General features: G+C 39.4%; 1 protein-coding gene across 1 annotated transcript in view; it reads right to left on the minus strand.

Annotated features, from left to right (window-relative positions):
* PIP4P2 (phosphatidylinositol-4,5-bisphosphate 4-phosphatase 2) overlaps positions 1-21,130 on the minus strand; it is a 51,960-nt gene that overhangs the window by 19,346 nt on the left and 11,484 nt on the right. The window contains exons 2-4 of the mRNA XM_045505459.2: positions 5,451-5,599; positions 4,504-4,610; positions 3,304-3,427 (exon numbers count right to left, since the gene is read on the minus strand). Coding sequence (XP_045361415.2) covers positions 3,304-3,427; positions 4,504-4,610; positions 5,451-5,599 — 380 coding nt within the window. The remainder of the gene's footprint in view (positions 1-3,303; positions 3,428-4,503; positions 4,611-5,450; positions 5,600-21,130) is intronic.

Raw genomic sequence — 21,130 nt, forward strand, 5'->3', positions numbered from 1 at the left:
TAACTAACTTAACAAAGGGGTTAAGCTGCCTGGCTACAGAGTGATAGCCAACGAAAAGCAGGCTGATTCAACTGCATGGCCACAATAGTTCAGACATTGGGGCTACACGGTGCTTTCAAAGGTGGGAGTTCGGGGTAGTGATGAAAACAGTAGCATCAGTTCTAAACTCTTCCCGTCATCCCCCAAAACCCCTCTCTCCCATTGGGAGGGAAGAGTGATGCAAGCGAAGAGCGATTTATTGTCTCAAAGAACTTGAACCAGAGAGCCTGTGAACTTAGCAACACCAGGCCCAGCAGAAGGCAAGAATAAAACACCATTCTAAAAACAAAGGAGTTAGGTCAAAGTCTACGGTCTGAACAGCAGATGAGAACTTCACCCCTGTTCTTCTTTCTTAGCTCCCATAAGTGTCTCTCAGATATACCTCTTCTAAGAGATCAGAGGGTTATTCCCCAGAGACACTTGCCTTAAAAAAAAAAAAAAAGACATTGATACTAATAGTTGGCAGCTCTTGAAGAAGAGAAAAAGAAGAAGATAAATAGGAAGAAGAAAGATGAGGTGGAGGAGGTGGACAGAGAAGAAGGAATGAAAAAGAGGGAGGGAAAGATGGAGGGAAGGAAGGAAGGAAGAAAGTTTAGCACCTGCTGGATACTTAGAGAGTCCAACTAGTAACTTACTCTCAAATATGAATGAGTTTTTCAGTAAAACTTCTATCAGAAAAGAAAAACAAACAGAAAAAAAAGAAAACAGGAAAAAAAAAAAAACCCAAAAACAAAACAGAAACAGACTCACAGACATAGAATACAAACTTGTGGTTGCCAGGGGAGAAGGGGTGGGAAGGGACAACTGAGAGTTCAAGATTTGTAGATACTGACAGATATATATAGAATAGATAAACAAGTTTATACTGTATTGCACAGGGAAATATATTTAAGATCTTGTAGTAGCTCATGGTGAAAAAGAATATGAAAATGAATATAGGTATATTCATGTATGACTGAAGCATTGTGCTGTACACCAGAAATTGACAGAACATTGTAAACTGACTATAACTCAATAAAAAAAAATGGGAAAAAAAAGAAAACAGAGACAAGGCATAAGAAAAACAAAACCTCAGAAAAAATATAATTAATAGCTTCAGAAAGATGCCATAAAGATGATAATGCTATTTAGAAAAATAGATAACATAAAGAACTCTTAGAAATTAAAAATTAATTTAGATAATCTGAACTTTAAAATTTAAGTTTAGAAGATATAGTTGAGGAAGTTTCCAAGTAATAAAAGAAAAAGCCAAATCTGAAAAAAAAGTTTTTAAAAAAATGAGAGAGAAAGAAAGAGTATGTCAGTTCAGGTGATACAATCTCAAGAGTTACAGGAAGATGGAACAAAGGAAATGGAGTGGACTACAAAAGGGTCCACTGAGCATCCAGACAATGAGCTCAAAAAGATCATCCCTAAGGCACATTCTAATATAATTTCAGAACCTAGGAGAAATGAAAGAGGAAGTAGAAAATGAGAGAAAATAAAGAGGGAAAAATAGGTCACATGGGAAGGATCAGGAGTCAGAACAGCAGTTGATCTCATCAATAGCAGAGCAAAGCCTTCAAGTTTCCGAGGAAACAACTCGCAACCAATAATTCTACATTTGGACAAATTATAAAGTGAATATGAGATTATATTAAAAATCTTTTAAGAAGTAAAAAGACTCAAATTTATTTCCGTGCATTTTTTCTCAGAAAGCTAAGACAGGATATGCTCCAACAAAATTAAGGACTAAACTAAGAACTGTAAGGACGGCGCAGGATCTAACACGGAAAAGAGGTAACAGGAATTCCTAGAATAAGGTGAAGGAAAGTCACAGCCTAACAGCTGTGCAGCAGGAAGCCTAAACAGATTTCCTGATGTGTCTGACTACATTGACAGGAGTTTTATAGCTCTACGGAAGAATATGGGAAGAACTAATGATTTATAAATAAAAAATTAAACAAATCCAAAAGAGGGAAGGGTGATCATGAACAAATCCAAGAAAACTTTAAAAGCCATACAGGAGAGAAATGTAATGTAGTACTTGGCTCAGCTGCGAACATAATTTACCTAATTATAAAAATGTAAACACTAAGTATTAATCGAATAAAATATTAAAACTCTTACTACAAGTACGAAAGCAGAGAAAGGACTATGAGTGTAGGCAGGGGCAGTAAGAATGCTAAATCGTCAGCTTTCATTTTGTAAAGTAATAGGTAATATCTAAAATTGCTTAATCAGAAAGAAAAAAAGATAAGCAAACAATTTAAACACATGGAAGTACATACCAGAAGAGCAGCTGAATGAGTTGAAGGTATTTGGGGGATGGTAACGGGGGGTGAGTTAGATAAAGAGATGACCACCATTTTCCCTATAAGCTTTACAATACTCCTTGACATTTGAAGTTATTATACATGAATTACTTTATCATAAATAAAAATTAGAAGGAAAAAAGAGCAAATAATCTACACTTTCTCAAGCTGCTTCTTCCCTTAATGACAACAGGTCTTGTTTATAAACCACTGCAACCTCAGCTCTCCCCATGTCTACCCTCTGGAAGGTTCCTTTAGCAGTTAGCTACTAAGGAAAATCTTTTGTCTCCTTTGGAGGCTGAATAACAAAAAAAAACCCCTGTTCTTTATCTTCCTGATGGGGTAAGTCATTATGAAATTAACTTTTTAAGATCAAGCTTAGGGTTAACGTTAAAAGTAAAACAAGAACTCCTATAATTTTTGCTCTACATTTTAACAAATTATAAAGTCAACCTACTTTATGTTCTGATTTTTTATCCAAAGATTTATCTAATTAAGGATACCAGAGTTAGTTCCCTTTACTCCAAGTTTCATATTTAAAACTCAGAAAAACTTTGATCAATCAGAATGAGAATGTTTCTTGAACCTAGAACCGTGCAGCAAGGCCTCTGTATGAAACTGTGCACGTTGTGCTCTGCTGAGGAAGTGAGGGTGGGCGGTAGACTCACCAAACCAAGACGCCCAAGCTGCTCTGCCTGGAGACAGAACGCTGCTTCTCATCAGCCCACCCAGAGAAGCCTTTCTTCGCAAATGAATCCATCAGAGTGTGTACCTTATATGTGACTCACAAAGGATACAGTGCATCCTAGCTGCAGCTCTGATTAACTGTCTTTCTGAAAAAGGCTCAATTTCAAACTTTTGATCAATTTGTACTTGGACAAAACTATAAGACTATGAGTAGATCAAATCTATGTAATCATGACCTATATTTACAGAGTGATGTCCCTAGGACAAATGTCTTGTCACGTACCAAGAACGTGTTTCCACAGTGCCCACACACGACCCTTGTACCTTCTGGCTGGACTGGCAATGCAGGTTGAGCTGGTTGTTCTTCAGAAATAAGCATTACTGGGCCAAGGTTAATTATGCGTCTACTGTGGAAAGAGATAGGAAACAACTTCATTATCCCACAAATGGATGGAGGGCAAAACTTGTAATACAGGCCCAAAGACATGGAATATAGCACTGAAAATGGGTTATACCTGGTTTATAAACTAAGTGAATTAAATGTCTAGCTTTAGGGCCAAAATCATAGAAAATAGCAATAGCCAGTATTTCAAAAGCAAAAAAATGAGATGGAATGGGATTGAAAACATATATTATGGTGTTGGTCCTAATCAGATGACCTTGGGAACCATTTAACTGCTGTTTCCAGCTTCTTATAAGTTCAAATCAGAAAACTGTTCTCACCATTCACTATCTAGGAAGACAACTTGAGTTTGAGAGAAGACTAAGTAAGTTAAAATATCGTGCATTAACAAATACAAGTGTGCCACGAAGGGACCAGAGTGCTCAGTCACAGTCAAATTTCTCTGAGTAGGCTGGTATTCCTTGATGTCTACTTAATCAGAGTTGGACAGAATGCAAAGTAGGACGCCCCTGTCCTTTCGGTTTCCCAGTCTACCATCAGATGGGGTAGAAAGTGATTCACATAATGGTCAAACAGACAGAAATCACAGGAAAAAACCAGTTAAGGTTTCGATGGACTCCTATCCCGCACGGCATTTGGCATGCATGGGCAAGGAGCTGGCACTTGTTACATAGATTATACTCAGCAAAGACTAGTGCAAAGTGCTGAGATGTGGTATAGCGCACACTGATTATTAAAACGCTTCCAGGTTAAGATGAAATATGTCAAAGGTGAACTAATTGATTATTTTTAGTTAAATTTAATGAGTCATCGATTTATTACAGAGAATTAAGTACTTACATAACATCAAGAAAACTTTCATTGCTCATTCAAGAATATTATCTTACAAATACCCGTGAGCATTAATTTCAAACTAAGCAATAGCACTTCTTTAATAAACAAAAAAAAATTATAGGGCCTATAATTTCTTTGAGGACAAAAACTTGGTTTAGAACAAAATGTGGCACGTAATGAACTTTTAATAAGAACTTGTTGGATTGAACAAATGAATGAATGAGGGAATGAATCTCTATGTCTTACCAGTTGGGTCTTGGACATCCTATTCGCCGAGATGTGTCCTTACAAATGAGGAGACAATTACAAGGGCATCTAACATACTTCTTCCCTGCTGGGGGGTTTTTAATTGGCTGATAAGGGCAGAAAATACAAAAACAGAAGATTAACCAAAGTACACATGGCCAAAGCTTGTCTGTGTAGAGAAGAAAACGATTCCTAAATACTAGGCTCCCTGTAGTGCTGTGTACATGTAATGGCAAATTCTGAGACACATTGAAATTTTAAAAATAAACCCTAACCATGAAAGTAGAAATATATTTAATTTAACCAACATACACTTGTATACACTTCCCCAGTTCCTTACTTAAAACTATAAAAATCTTACTTGAAATTTAGGTGCTCTTCCCAAAGTTCAGTTAAAAAATGTGTTCTTCAGATTTTTTGAATATTTCACTTAATTAGTATCAAATAAATCGAATATACCAAGCTGTTTGTAAATGCTTTGACACAGATGTCAATAATAAATGCATAATCACAAAAGCCCAGAAAAACCATACTGACATCTTAGAGATATAAAACACTTTTAAATAATTTTCCACGTAATAAGTACATAGTCCATGTTTGTAGTGAACTTTAATATATTTCATTTTAGTGAAAATCAGAATGGATTTGGTTGTGATGTGGATAGACAATGAAGATAACTATAAATAACTGTCTATGGTCGGTCTCTTTTTAGAAATAAAGAGCCAAATGGCATTAGATTTAAGTTCATAATGAAATTTTCGTAATGGCTTTAGCTTTAAACACCTGGAGGCATCCTTGTATGACAAAAGAGAAATAGACTGCCAGAGAGAAGCAAGGATGAAAACAATACGGCCACATCTGTATCCAGCCCACATCTACTTTTAAGTAACATTGCTGGAGCACTTCAGGGAGACGATGTGCTTTTATTAATGGAAATCTTCACTTACTGTAGCTTCATTGCAAACCGTGCACTTAACCACGTGCTGGTGAAGCTTGCCATCCAAATTGATGAGAGACTGGCACACGCGGCAGTTTATGACCGGAATACCACTGGCGTCTGGGCTGGCAATGGCGGTATACGGCGGCGGGAGCTCCGCTGAAAAGAGATTAGCCGCCGAATCAGTCTTGGAGGTACTACAGCTGGTTTGAGCATATAAGCAATAGAAGCAACGTAGGGAACTATCACAAATTTCTCCTGTTCGTTTATTTACGCTTTTCAAGTTGGCCAACATAGCATAGTTTCAGAGCAAAAACACACATGGGATTATCTTGTGAAGTAGAGTAATTCTTAAGTCCTAAAATCCAAATCACGTTTGCCTAGGTTTACACCAATGACCCAGTTTCCTTTTACTAACCTATACTCAAAACATCCACCGCATTCCTACGTGTCAACTCACAGTTTGTAATCACTTTCTAGTGATGATATATGCCCAAAATGAAAGTCTTTCCTAACGATCTGACTCCCAAGAAACAGAAATAGTCAATAAAAACAGAGTTTTAAAATCACTTATACGTTCGCATAAATTGTATGCTTTTCGTGCTCTGTTTAATACTAGAACAGAATACAAGCTGCTGGCTACGACAAGAACAAAATAGGGTTTGGGTGGCAATCAAGGAGAGACAAAAATGAACCTAGGAAAACTAAACTCATCAACATGGAACATGTTCTAATTAGAATCAACCATGTTCATTTCAGACAAAAAAACCAAGAATAAAGTAAATATAACAATTTTAGTCTCGAATTTTACCTAACATTAAAAATCTAGGAAATGTATCAAAGTATTTATGGGCAAATAATATGATGTCTGGGGTTTAGTTTAAATTCTCCAAGAAGAAACTGGGTTAACAGATGAAACGACAGTAGCAAAATGTCGACACTGAAGAATATGATGCCATAAGAGGTCACTCTGTTCTTACTACTATTGTGTGTATTTGAAAATTCCCAGAATACAAAGATACACACACACACACATGCACACACTGTTTTTTTGAAAATCCTAAAATTGACTAATTGGGTAATTGAATAAAGGGTAGAAGCCCACTTTCAGAATTGTGTTCAACTACCAGAAGTATGTATTTGTTACAAAAGTCAGAGAAAAGGAATCTAAACATAGTACTCTGGGCTGGGATTTCTAAAGCGGACTGCCTATCCTCAAATTTTGTAGCTATGTTAATTACAAGTATAGGAAGGCATTTCAAGGGAAGGTATTGTCACAGGACATTTAGAAAACGCTATCCCTCAACACATGATTGAATCCCATCTATAGAACACTGATATTCAAAGGGCTTCTGTGACACTATAAAATGCAGTCGCAACAGCTAATCATGAAAAGAGAAAACCTCCATTTTGAAATAGAGATTTTTCTATCACTGGATTAGATTCTGAACTCTGTGGTAGTTTACAATGAGTTAGAGGACAGCACGTTATGATAGGTTTAAAATCCCTTGTATTACCGCTTCACATCCTTGGGGCGTATCATGCAGATTTTTTTAGACTTGCAGAGAACTAGCAACAAGTCTTATTCATTCAAATGATTCACATTAAGCCAAATTTCTGCAGCAGAAAAGGCCACACTGAAATAACAACATGAACACATTTCTGAGAGGCTTATACCAGAACACTGCCAGACACAGAACTTGAAAGGAAGGTATAGATGTCTTAAATTATAAAAAGAGTTTTAAATCCTTGATAGAATTTGAGGTTGATGTGTAGAGTGATGTGTAATGTGTTAATAAAGAAGAAAAAAAAGGTTAAAATATCAGTGAGTCAGCAATACATTTGAGCCCTTGCAATCTGCAGATTACTTTCTCCGATCTCAATAAAGAAGATACTGCTCTGGGAAAAAATACATACCTCATTAGAAAGTCAAGACACACTGCCCGGTGTGTATTACTAAATATTATTTTTAATAATTATTAGCAATAGAATTATTAATAAAAGCTAGTTTCCCCTTTGCCCTTTCCTTGAGTTATAAAGTAACGAAAAGTGGGTCTTTCATAATTCCAGGTCTCCATCTTACACAGTACGATAGAAAAGAAATTTAAAGACAAGACAATTTCACAAAGAAAACAAGAGCATTGAGGGGAAGGGGAGGAGCGCACACATTGCAGCTACATGTAAGGAAGGTAAAACCCATCCACTCCAACAGGCAAAAGTTTTGCTCAGTGGGATCTCCGAAAGATTTCAACAGGAGAAGCATCTGAAGTGTTTCAGAACCAACAAAACCCTGCGAACTTTTCCTCTAAGATTTGCACCACCTAATTTTTAACCTGTAAAAAAGACAAAAGCTTTCAATGACAAAAATATGCCAAAATCTTTTGGAGGCTTGGGAAGTGGAAGGAGAAGGGAAAGAATAATTGAGGATTACAAGTCTACGAGAGGAGAGACTCCAACGTCCACGATGCCGGGGCATGTCCAGGCTGTTCAGGACTGATTCAGCACTTGTCATAGTGCCTGGCCTTTGACAGATGCTCACTAAATATGTATTGAATGGATGGATGGATGAATACATAAATGAATGAGTGAGTGACCCACTGAAATTTATCAGACACACCTGTTACTCTTGGGAAAATGACACTAAGTGTATTACCACTCCTCTCCTTGAAGAGGAGCTAGGGTCCTAGCAGAGGAGTACAGCTTAACTTAAAAAAGGGCTCTCTTCCACAGAACAGTACCTTCTCCAACTCATGCACTGAGAGAGGTGGGGAAGTCAGGAGACACTGGCCTGGCCCGCCGGATAAGCACAACCCAGGAGATCAATACGATGACAGATGTTGCAGCCTAGCTGCTCTGCCAAACAATGCTTTAGGCCTGTCATTTCAATTTTCTGTCCATTACTTCAGCCCTAAACTGATTTAGAGATATTTCTTCTACTTTTACCCCAAGGAAACCTTCACCTACAACTCCATCTCCTCTTGTAAAGGACTTGTAATTCCAGAAATTTATTTCACAGTTAGTAAACCTGCAATAATTAGCAACTTGAAGATTGTTCATTTTGTCTCTTTCCACTTTAAAACAGTCGACAGATCACCACTATTATATCTATTTTAAATTTCTGCCCAGGATAAAGGGTCCATTGTAATCCCAGAACTTGGGATCACAAAAATTAAGAGTCACAAAAATTCTTAATTTTGGAAGAGTCTTCCTTGTTAAACAATGATCATTTTCTCTATGGGGTTTGCCTAAGGGAAAAATTTTTTTTCCTCCACGTGAGTAGTATTTGTTAGCCCAGTAGTCCTCAATCCTGAAAACTTCCTCAAAGTTCCAGGCATGTGCAACGTTAGAAATCAAGGCATCTTAGTCTAGTATATAGTGTAATTTCTTTGTCTTATGGAAGAGAAAACTAAAGCCCAGAGATTCTCTTTTTTTTTTAACGTCCACCGATTTATATTACTTGCTCTGTGCTGAGAATCACGCCAAGCACTTTAGACCACGCCTTTTTTCAATCCTCGTAACAGCCCAAGTTAGGCATCATTCCCACTTTCAGACAAGAAAATCACATTTCAAAACCATTGGATAATACATTCAAAGTTATATACCACAACAAGTATCAAGGCCATGATTTGAACCCAAGTCTAATACCAGAGGTGGTTCCCCAAAGCACTGGATTCAACTGTTGCTCTGGTAGAGCAACATTTCTGTGAATTGCAGAACTGTCAGGTCTCTCTGAGTTCTTATAAAAAAATAGTAAAAGACTGTCCAAAAATAAGAAAATGAATATATGCATATTCACGTATGACTGAAGCAATGTGCTGTACACCAGAAACTGACACACTGTAAACTGATTAGACCTCAATAAAAAAAAGACTGTCTAAAAAATTAAAGTTTGCTGATTCTTATTTTGTAGTTAGCTTTATTTCCTTTGATAACTATGTAAATTTAAAAAGCTAAAGATCTAATCTGTTCTTAGAAACAATAATTAGTACCTATATGTCAACTAAAAAACTGTGCAGTATACCATATATATAGTTTACATGCAATATAATGTGTATGCGTATGTATAATAATTCTACCTAATAAAACTGAAAAAGGAGAAAGAAAAAAAAAAAAACCCAAAACATGATACTACTTGTGATACCAAACAGGATTAAATCAAAGCATTTGCTAATATCCAGCATCAGTGAGGATGCAGTGAAACGAACACATATGTAGGTAAGAACATAAAGTGGCACAATGTATTTGGAGGTAATTAGGCAAAACAATCAAAATTAAAATAGACATAAATTTTTAGCTAAACCATTCTACCTGAAGAAATACACCCTATATCAGAGATGTATGTATAAATGTATATGCAAGAAAATTTACTGCAGTATTGCCTATGATGGCAAAAAAATCAGAAAGAACCTAAATGTTAGCCATAGAAGACATGTTTCTAAAAAGTATGGTGCAGTCACAAAATAGACTAGTGCGTAGACATTAAAAAGCATGGCACACACCTCTAAGTCATTATATGCAAACCTGTTAAGTCACAAGATCAGATAGTGAAATAACCTAGCATGCTGTTTTAAAACTGTGTTAAAATAAATATATTGAGAGTCTATTACGTGTTCATATACACATATATACTGGAGGAGGAAACTTACATTTATTTCACTTCATACTTTTCTGTATAGTTTGAATTTTTACCTTGAGAAATTTTTAAAAACTAATATTATGTATATAAATATTCCCATTTGTACATTTAATGTAAATAAATATGTACCTTTTTTAACAAAAAAAAAAGACTGTCTAAAAAATTAAAATCATCAGAAATTTCTCTTTTTTTTTTTTTCTGGAGTTCTCAATCCAGGTTGCCTTTTTTTTGGTATATATATATATTTAATTGAAGTATAGTATTCTAACTTTTGAAGAAACTTTTATACAGCACTTCAACAAAGCCAAGAGCTGACTCACGTCCCAGAGGTCTCTCTATATTGACAACTGTCTCTCTTAATGAATAAAGATTTAACACAGGGACAAGATGTGAGGACTAATGATGATTCTGCAGAAATACTTAGACAAGAATCAGATCGGAGTTAAACGGGATTAGGAGGAGGAGAAAGAAGAGTCAGGAAAAATGAAAATTAGAACAGAATGGACAGAGTACGAAGAAAGAATTATCTCATATAAAAATTTCATAGAAAAACTGAAACTCGTAAAAGAGACAAGAAGCACTAACACAGACCACAGGCATACATAATGGTCTTCCCTGAAACACTCAAAAGGAACCATTACTATTCGGTAAACCCACAAGTGATCAAATTACACTTTCCCATCACAAACGTCAACCTAGTTTATCTATTTTATGCCAAAAAGCCCCTCCTCCCTGCTAATTCATCCTGGTGTATTAATCCACGCTTCATCTCTTACCAGATCTATCCTCGAGCATTTTAAAGGTTGAAATTGTTTTGTTGGATAGCTCTAATGTTTATTATCTCAGCTATTGCTTTATAAGTCTATAAAGTGACAATATTTTCCAATTTAATCCACTTACTTCACTAATATTCATTATGTTCAGTCCTTCAGGCCCTTGACAAGGATGTTCTATCAAAATCGAAAAATGACATCAGATTAAAATGAGAGGTGTTTTAGAACACAATGGTTATTGGATGAGCAAGAAAAGGATAAAGGACCAGCCAGTGAGGAAAGCCCTGGCTTTTCCTTTTTCTCCTCCGTAGCATCTCTGTGGTGGGCACAGTTAGGGACAGGGTGTGCTGGCTGCTACGGGATATCTACTTCTTGTGTAAAAGCTTTCTAGTCCAGTTCAACCCAGATAAAGGGAAGACCACCTTATGCCCCTCCCCTCTCTGAAACTGAATAAATAAATCATTCCTGGAGACTCTTGGGTTCTTCCAGAACCATGGCATCCTCAGAAGCGTCCATCTGGCTGAAGTCAGATTGGAAGGTAAATGTGCTAGTCATTAGGCTACCAACTCTCAGGTCCAAAGCCACCCTTCTCTGCTTTGTCATGCTGGAGCTCAAACTCTAAAAGCCACGTTTTTGCTTTGTCAGCTGGCCTCAGGTTGTGTTCTGTTAATAGGAGGTGATAAAGGGAACTTGCAAGGTCAGAGGAGGAAGAAGGGACTGGCAGCCGTTTCCCCTGGGGGACAAATCCTTCCCCAGAGCCCAGAGACACCAGCGCCAGCTGGCCGGTGCCTCTTGGAAGTCACGTTCCAGCTCTATTCCTCTAAGTTACTAAATTTTAATAATTCCAGTCTCTTCCCTTTATTCTCTCAAACCTAGAGGTGACAGCTGTTTCCTGAATTTAATACCTATTTGATACCTGAGGATGATATTTTTACATTTTAGTTTCCTAGTTAACAACTTTATACCTAATCAACAATTCTTTCTGTTCTATTCTGTTATGTGGTTTCTATCTTCAGGTCCTAACTGTTACAAAAACTCGTACCAGAAGCAGTCCCAGGAAACAGACCCTCAAAAATGGGATTGGAGAGGTGGGTCGGTCATGCCTCGGGCTTGAATGCAGTGCTGAGCTCCTTCACCAGTGACACAGTGTCAGGTGGTAATTGATGGCATCCAGTGGCATCTTGGTGAATCAGATTATTTCCTGTAGATGATTGTGACGTTTGTGGCTTCTTCACTTGACAATTACGGCAGCAATAATTACTATATGGATTGTGATATGGGGTAGATTCTCATGAATGGACTGGAGCATTTTCAGAAAAAGAAAAAGAAAAAAAAAAAAGGAGGAGCTCAGGTCTTTAAACTCTCAGCACAAGCCATGGTCGGAGAACCAGAGACCTTCTACTGCAGCCCTTGAAGTTCTGCTTATTTCCAGTTGCCACAGGGCTAATACTGCTGAAAATCAAACTCCAAACGTAATTGTGGGGATTGCTAAATTATAACACAGGTAAATCCACAGCCTTACCAAGTCTGCCATGTGGAAGTTAGGACGCTGATTGCAAAGGAGAGGAACTCTGAAACTTGGAATGGGACCATCTGGTTGTATCCAAACAGAGCTGAGAATCTGAAACCCCTGAGTCACTCTGAGCCTCCCTTGCAAGTGGATCATTCCTTCTTGTGTCTGAGGAGATCAGCTTCCTCTTAATGGAAAACTGTAACAACCTCACATGAAGTAGCTGCCTTAAAGGGGACGACCATTTGCCTTAAGACCCGTCCTCAAACTCCTTGTTGTTTCAAGACCCATAAACTAAGATCAGAGCTCAACAAGCTTTAGGAGGACGAGGTCAAAGTGTGACTCAGAAAGAAGCGGCTTGCACATCAAGAAAACTGCAAGGTTTGACAGTGCATTTTGTCAGAAACCTGGAGAATATGCGTGGGAGTGAATCCTAAGGGGATTAAAGCAAGGAGGATAGAACAGAACACTGAGTTGAGCCAAATGTAGTAATACAAGTGCACCTGCCAGAAGCTCAGGACTCGATGTTTGTTTAAAGCTGGAAGCGGCTCCATCAGTTTACTTGTTGACTGATGAGACTTGGCCTTGCATTTAATGAGACTGAAATGTCAAAATATCCCTAGCGTGATGCAGAAGAAGCAATCAAAGGCCTATGGAGTCAGGAGCGCTGGGGTTAATTTACCACATGAAATCCACATGCCCACACCCCACTCCATCCCCCGAGAGGACCCAGAGGATACCCTCTCACTGAGATGCTGATTTATACACTATTTAGGAGAACACAAGCATTCTGCTGCGGTGGCCCTCCTACACAGGGCACTACAGTGCAGGATGACTCCAACTGAGACTACGAAATCCCACAGTGACAGAGGCCAAATGGCAGCACTTAAAAGTCGAAGACAAGGTGGGTGTATTTATTATAAAGGGGAAGAGTGGATATGAGAAAGTTTTGACCCACAAGGACCTTTGGCAGTGGCTCACTGAAATGAGCCTAAGAATGAGATAGATGGGTAACCTACACAAATCTCACCCTGGCCATACATAATACAAAATTACTAGGTCTTAAAACCAGCAGCCCGACTTGAGTAGTCAAAGTGGTGAGCCATGACCTTTTCAATCAGTTTCTAACAAAGGCAAGTTCACAGACCCAGAGCATCTTTACTGAAGGGTCTGTGGACACTCTGAGGAGTGATCCAGCAACACCACCATAAGCATATACTACAAATCTCCAAGCCTTCCCCCAACACCTCTGAGACCATCAGCTAGAGTGACTGCACACTGGAGAAAAAGAAAACGCCCACGTCTTTCAGGGATTACTAGAAACTGCTCTCAAATTCCTGAAGACTCAAAATTCCACTGTGGTTCACCAGTCAGAGAGGTTATGTCTACACCATCTGACCGCCAGGTTATAGACAGAGTACATCTGTATACCCAGATGCAGCCCGTAGTGGTCTTGGTAGAACTGGGACCCACTCTGAAGTCATCTTCCCAGTTCCTGAATATAGAATTGGAACAGGCATTCTTGGCAACCAGCAAGATACCTAAACTGGCCCATAATTTGAGATAGGAAGGGGCTCATAGAGGGCCCCTGGAACTTCTGCCAAAAGCAACTCCCCACCCCTGGGAGGACTGCAGAGATCAGTGCGACTGGGAAGGACAGGAAAGATGTAGGAGTGGTGATAAATGGCACATCGTCATTCAACTCACTTGTGTTCTAAGTTGGACCGCTGCCCCACAGCAATTCCAGTTCTGTAACTGAGGAGGTGTGATGTGAGTCCCCTCTATGAGCTCTGATGCCAGAGAAGGGCAAGAGGCCTTTGGTCATAATCGGGCAGAAAGCAGCAGCCAGCCAGGCCCTCCACGATGGATCTCCAGGAGTTGGTCAGCATTCGGTCACAAGTCCCTGAGCATCTGCTCTGTGCCAGACGCTGTACTGGATGTATGCCGGGGATGCCGTGGAGACGGAGGCATGCTCCAGGGCTCAAAGGGCTCAAATCCCTAACGTGTAGAAAGGCAGGAAAACTCCAAGTGCAATTTGGCACTTTAAGTGCTCTGAGAAGGACATGCACACAGCGGGCTGCGGGAGCAGAGAAGAGGGCATACAGCTCTGACTAAGGCACAGCATGTCGGGGATGAGGGGTGGGGAGGGAGGGGGCGTCGTGACAGAGGGTCACTCCAGCACAGCTTAGCATTCACGTGCTGCAACCTTGCTATGTATTTTTACCACTAACTCCTTTGTCCAAACAGCAGCTCTAGAAATACAGCCAAACCCTATGAAGTGTGGTTGCAAGATCAGCTTGAGACCAGTATCAGTCTACATCCTAGTGCCTCCAGTATTGCCTGCAGGAGCTCATGTGGGTCCACGGCTGACCCCAAGGCAACAATGGACCAGGCATTCTTATACAGCAGGTGATGATGAATGCTGAATTCCACGATGACCAATTTATCTGCTATTTTTCATTCCCTTCTGGTCTTAGGCATTCGGGGTGTATCAAAATACTGTCATATAACTGGAGATGCTGGCAAGAAATGCCAAAGGACCTGCCAATGACCACTTCCTAGATGACAAAAGCTCCTGCTCTGTCCTTTCTGTTTCTCATTAGGCAATGTTGTCACCCGGTTCTAATGCACTTCATCTGCGGCATCAGTGCTTTCTTCAAGTACTGACAGTTAATAAGTTAGGTATTCTTCCGTTTTACCAACCACTGTGTTTATTTTTATTTTAAAAAGTGCATTTTTTTCTGACATGACTTATGTGAAATCATGCTGTTTATATGCCTGGGTCCATTCTTAATTTGTTATTTACAATATTGCTTCCAAGAAAGCATGTGTTTCAAGGAAAATAGAGAGAGATTCATTTTTTAGTGCAGAAAAACAAATTGTTTCCAGGGCAAAAAAAAAAAAATGTACTTGCCTAGAAATTAAGAAACTCCTACAGCCTGAAGAGGTAACGAATTTCTACTCTGTCTCTCCTCCCAGACCACTCACTTTCACTATCACAGACCGTGTGCATTTTCTAAGAGAAAGCAAGACACTCTTCACATATAACGAGGTATAAACACTAAATGATAACTTATGAGGTTTACAAATATTCATAAATCATAGTTATAAAACATACTTGATATAATGAAACTCAAAATTAGTTGTAAAACATTTTAGATGAGAAAGTGCAAGGGAGGAAATGACCCCAGTGTGCGGGGAAGGAAACAGTTCAGCTGGACTTGTGATGTTTTATTTGCTTAAATACATGAAACAGTATAGCGCAATGCTAAGGTCTGAGAGACTCACATGAATGATTATATTATACTCAGTATTTTTCTATCCTGAAATATTTCACTCTTTAAAAAAAATGACTTAGGAACTAATAGATTAGAAATAAGAAGTCACCAGTTTAGCACTTTTGGAATTTGGGACACACTCACCATAAATCTAAGCAAAATCAGACAAAATATATGCAGTGAATGGAACCTCTTAGAACCAGTATGTATTTTTAAAGCATATTTACTGAATTAATCCCTTAAATTCTAGAACATAGATATTTTTGCCCCATGGGTTCACTCAACTTCATTTAAAACAAATAGAGATTGCGAAAGAAATCAGAGGTTAATCCAGTAACTCGCTGTAGCCAGCATGAGGTATCGCAATGGAGCGCCTTCCTTTGCCACGTGGACACCTCTAATGAAGAAAGGCATTCAACTGCATGGGCTGCTGGTTCCATCTTTTGTTCTCATGTTCCGCCAGCTCCCTGTAAAGTCTTCACTCCCTAAGTGACTGCAAAGTCACCATCATGGCGTCCTCCCTTGTTTTCTCACTCTGTCATTCATTCATACAACTGATACTTGTTGAGTGCCTAGAAGTAGAAGATCATAGGCAAGAGGCTATGCAGGATGCAGAGAAGAAAGATGCGGGAATCCGATCCCCCTCCTTGTCTCCCTTGATAAGGTCATGCACACAAATAAGTATCAAAATAGATAACGGAAATGTTGAGAGACATTGCTTTGGGAACATATATCTTCCAGTAACAGAGATTAGAACAAATTACATGAAAAGAAAGGGCTTTGATAATTGGATAGAATTTAAATGTTTCAGTGTCCAAAATCCCTCTCTTACTCATCTACCCACAGGAAGCCAAAAGTAAATCCTCATCTTGAAGACTAGAAGTGGCTGATAAATGATGCTGGTAGGAGGCAATGAATATGGTCTTAGGAAAATGCAGAAACCCACAGTGAGACATTTCCCTTTTCAAAACAGGGTTCTTCCTAGTAAGATCCTGACAGGCTGGAGTAATGAACCAAAGCAAACACATGAAACATAAGGTGCCATTGCAAGGACCTGCACAGAGATGTGGGGGCATGGACTTAAAAATACCATTTGTTAAAGTGTTCAGGGTCCTGGTCAAGGATAAACTCTACCAGAATCAATAACGTAATGTGGCCAAAGTGCTTTCTGATACATTAAATTTTTATTAGTAACATATTTGCCTGGTTCAAAAATCAATATTAACGTACAAAAGTGTATGCTTGAGTTGTTACTCCAATTTCTGTGCCCATCCACCATGCCTTACTTCAGAGATTTCCACTTAAATTATTATTTTTTTGACTCCTTCCAGTGCTTCTTGGTCTACTACAGGTAATAGACACATATACATATTCTCTTTCCTCCATTTTTCTTACGAAAAAAGGGAATATGCTTTATATATCATTCTTCATCTTGCTTTTTTCACTTCATTTTATATCCTGGCAGTCTTTCCATGCTGGCGCATAGAGTTTCCTCATTTCTTTCCCAGCTGCATAGTGTTCCAGTCTGTGGGCACATCACAGCTCATTGCACTGGCTTCACAACATGGCGGCAAAGTCTTTGATACTCATCCCATTAGAGGTGAAACCTATGCTCCTTCGGCGAAAGTGCAGGTGCTGTGTAACTATTTTGACCAACAGAGCATGGCAGAAGTGACACTGCATTTGACTTTTGAGACTAGGTCATAAAAGACCAAATGCCTTCTACTTAGGCCATCTGGTATTCAGGCACGTCTGATGGTTGCAGTAATAATGCTCTCAGGAGGGACTGGTAATAAATGCAAATACTATTTTTGTTGAGCAAGGCCTAACATTCTATACAGAGAATCAGAACAGGATCCCTGAATTCTATAAATCTGGAAAAATTGATCTTCTCATAAATTTTAAAATTGGCATTTTAAATTGTATTAATTGGTAGACTCCATACAGCTCAGTAGAAATCAATGTTTATTTGGGAAGTTCCTGTGGTCTAAGAGTAATTCCACCTCAAGGTGTCTGTGAAAGGCTTCTCACTTTGAGTCTACGCAACGTCACTACTACGCGCTACTTTTCCTCTGGATGGTGGATCTCAGCACTTTAAGCACTTTAATCTCGGAAACTTAAAAATGTCATCTCGTAATGAAGCCCCCCCTCAAACTCTCTCTTTGCAGAAATCACCCATTCAAGGTTGAACTATAGAGGGTTTCTTGTATACTGGTTTGAAATCCCTATCATGGATCTACCAAACTAAAATGCCTCAACAGACAAAGTATGGGAGGAAAAAGGATTTTGCCGTTGCCTTTAGAAACACATGCTTTAAATAGAATGCCCTAACTGGTCATGTGGCACATACAAATACTGCCTACGGAAGGAAAAAAATTACTGCATGTTAGTTAGTTGCTTAAAAGAGTCACGTAATACTCCTTAAAGTCCAATATACTTTCTTTGCAATTTTCAAAGGAGTACTGGAAGAAATAGGAACTTAAGTAAGACAGGGACATTGGAAGTAAAAGAATGAGGTAAGAAAAGATAATAACCATCTATATTTTGAAGTTACAGCTACATTCTCCTAGGTTCCTCCTAGGAACCAGATTCCTTACCAAGAACAATGTGTCATGGAGTATAAACGCAAGAGGGAACACGCTAACCACTCCTTCTCAAGATGGAAAACTGAGGCCCAGAGATGTAAAGTAGCTATTCTAAGGCCAACAGCTAGCAACTGGCAGAGAGAATTCAAGTGTCAGCTCCTCCAGGCCAAACCACACCTGAAGGCAGATCATCTCGGAGACTACAAAGGGATTTAGTTACACAGTGTTTGAGAAGCTTATCTGAAGGCCAGGAGGAGGAGCCACACTTTTCACTGCTTTTTCATATATTTATTTTTATAAAAAGAAATTCACTTTAGGATAGCAACCAGGGAAAGGAAAAAAAAATCTAGACAAGTGCCAAAGCAACACAAACGCTGATGCACTCCCCACTCACACTGAACTCCCCCCTGCCCAAAAAAAGTATAGAAGTTCTCTCAAAAGAACAGAAAGCAGCAGTAAGAATGCATCCCCTTTTAAGAGCTATTAAAGAGTTGTCACTCTGGGTTATGCAGTATCTCTCCATCCTCATAAAAATGAAACACAAAACAGCTGAGCACAAAGCTGTACCCAGGTTTGTCTGCTTCTCCCCAAAGTGGAAGGATTAGGGTTTCCATTGATCACTTCCCAGATAGCTGCTTACTGCCCTCAAATATAATTATGAACATCCATCCTGCTAACTCTCCTCTCTAACATCTCCATCATATGTCTGGCTAACATCTGTATCTATCCCACAAATTTTGCAAGATTTTAACAGAATGCTTTATCCTAAAAGTTTGGCATTGCTGAAAAGAGTTTGCAGAATCCTTGGAAATAAATGAGAAGTTGAAAGCATCACCCCCAACCCCCAACCACCACAACAACAAAGTGCTACCATAAATAATTCTTGAATGAAATTTGCTCCCGAGCCCTGATGTCTCCCGACTCCAGACTTGTACATCCAACTGCCTACTGGACATTTCAAATTGAGTGATGACTAAGGGTATTTCATACTCAACTTGTCTAAAACAGAATACTGATTTCCACTGTACTTCTCTCTCTACCCCCATACACTCAACTCTTGCTGTTTGTCCATCTTAGAAAAAAGCACAATTTTTTTACCTAGTCGTTTAGGTCTTTTTAGAGATTTATGATTCCTTTCTTTCCACTGATTCAATCCATCAGCAAGTCCTGCTGCTCTATGCTTAAAACATATCCTGAATCCAACCACGTTTCACTGCTTCCGTCACCTCTGCCCTAGTTCAGACCACCATTACCTCTTGCCTATTCCATCCTAACAGCTTCCTGGTTAGTTTCATGTCTTATTAGCCTCTTCTCATTTCCCTCCCCCCAATAATTCACTCTCCAAACACCAACCAGGCTGATCTACTTAAAAGGAAAACATTTTAAATTTCACATCTCTCCTTTGCTCCAAAGCTTCCTTGGCCTCCCATTATCCTTGGCACACAATCCCATCTCTGATGGTGGCCTGCAAAGCTACCAATTAAAGACTGTCACTCGCCACCTGCCATCACCAAGGACGAAGTAGTAGGCACCACAGTTGCTAACCTTCTACACGTCCCGAGAAGAGTTCAGGGTCGGGGTCAGGAATGAGGTACTCTGTCTGTGCTCCAGGAAAAACTAGCAGAATGGGCCTTCAGAGAGTGAGATATTTTTCAGGAGATTTTAGGAGCCTAATTTCTTCTCATATCTAGAAAAACACTAAAATCATTAACATAAAAAAGATCTGCTCCTTGTGAGTAGCAGCAACCTCCTGCCAGAATGTGTGCTTGATTGCACGTATACCCCTTCCACTAAAATCATATAGATACTGACTCCCCCTCCCCAAACTCTTTGGTACAGCTCCTCTGAGCCGAGAGACTGTTTCCTGGGCTATAGTCCTCATTTTGCCTCAAATAAAACTTAGCTCCTAACTCTCACACGGTGCATTTTTTTTTTTCAGTTGACAGTTTTGGTGACCAATGAAGGGACCCAGAGCAGACTTCTTTCCTTTGCCTGGACTCTACTAGGAACCAGATCTCGGTACCAGCAGAGGCCTCTTGTGCCCATCTACCTTTTCGAAGAGTCCAGATGAACTTGGGTGAGCCTCTCCTGGTTCTTAGATCTCCCATATTGGCTGATGATTTTGAGTTTTACTGGGTGATGTGTAACAGGTGCCTGTCCCCCTAGCTGAAAAACACTGAGGAAGATGCCCACCCAGCTAAAAGACACTGGGGGTGGCTGAAAAAAACAGGTTTACTCTGTTGAAAGAGACTGAGCGGCCTGGGCAGAGTAGTTAGGTAGGAGGCTGATCTGATGCCTCTCCTCAATTCAGCTGGCTTAACAGAATCTGTCAGGATAAAAGTGAAGATATTACATGAGAGCTTTGCTCCTAAGAAGAGTGACAAGGCTCCTTCTGGTCAGTTATGGCTTTCTCAGGAAACTCATAAATTTATGGAAATAGTGGAGACAGAGTCCTCATACCGTGTAGCAGTCCCGTAGGGAAACCCATTCATTAATTAAAAGATTTGTTCACCTGGGGATCACGTATAAGAACTGGCCATTCAGCGATCTGAGCAACCACAGCGGCCTGAGGCTACTGAACGGAGAAACCAAGACGTGTAAGAGGGCTGAAACGACTCCCCGGTGATACCTAGAGGGGTTGAGCGCACAAGCAGCACACTGGCCCACCACACAATGTCATTAGTGAATTTTATCCTCAACAAATTCAATTTTAAAATGGGAAACAGAGTCTCTGAAACAGAGAAACAAGGGGTGTCGGAGAGCCAGCCTCAACTAACACTGCAGCCAGTTTTATGTGCATACATGAAGTATAATTACAAGTGCTTACTTAATTGGGAATTAAAGGAAAATATTGCCCTGAAAATGGTCAATAGGGGCTCTTTTATTGCATATGCAGTTGTTAGAGAAA

This window comes from Camelus bactrianus, chromosome 25 (genome assembly GCF_048773025.1).
Source record: "Camelus bactrianus isolate YW-2024 breed Bactrian camel chromosome 25, ASM4877302v1, whole genome shotgun sequence".
In the NCBI taxonomy this organism is placed as follows: domain Eukaryota; kingdom Metazoa; phylum Chordata; class Mammalia; order Artiodactyla; family Camelidae; genus Camelus; species Camelus bactrianus.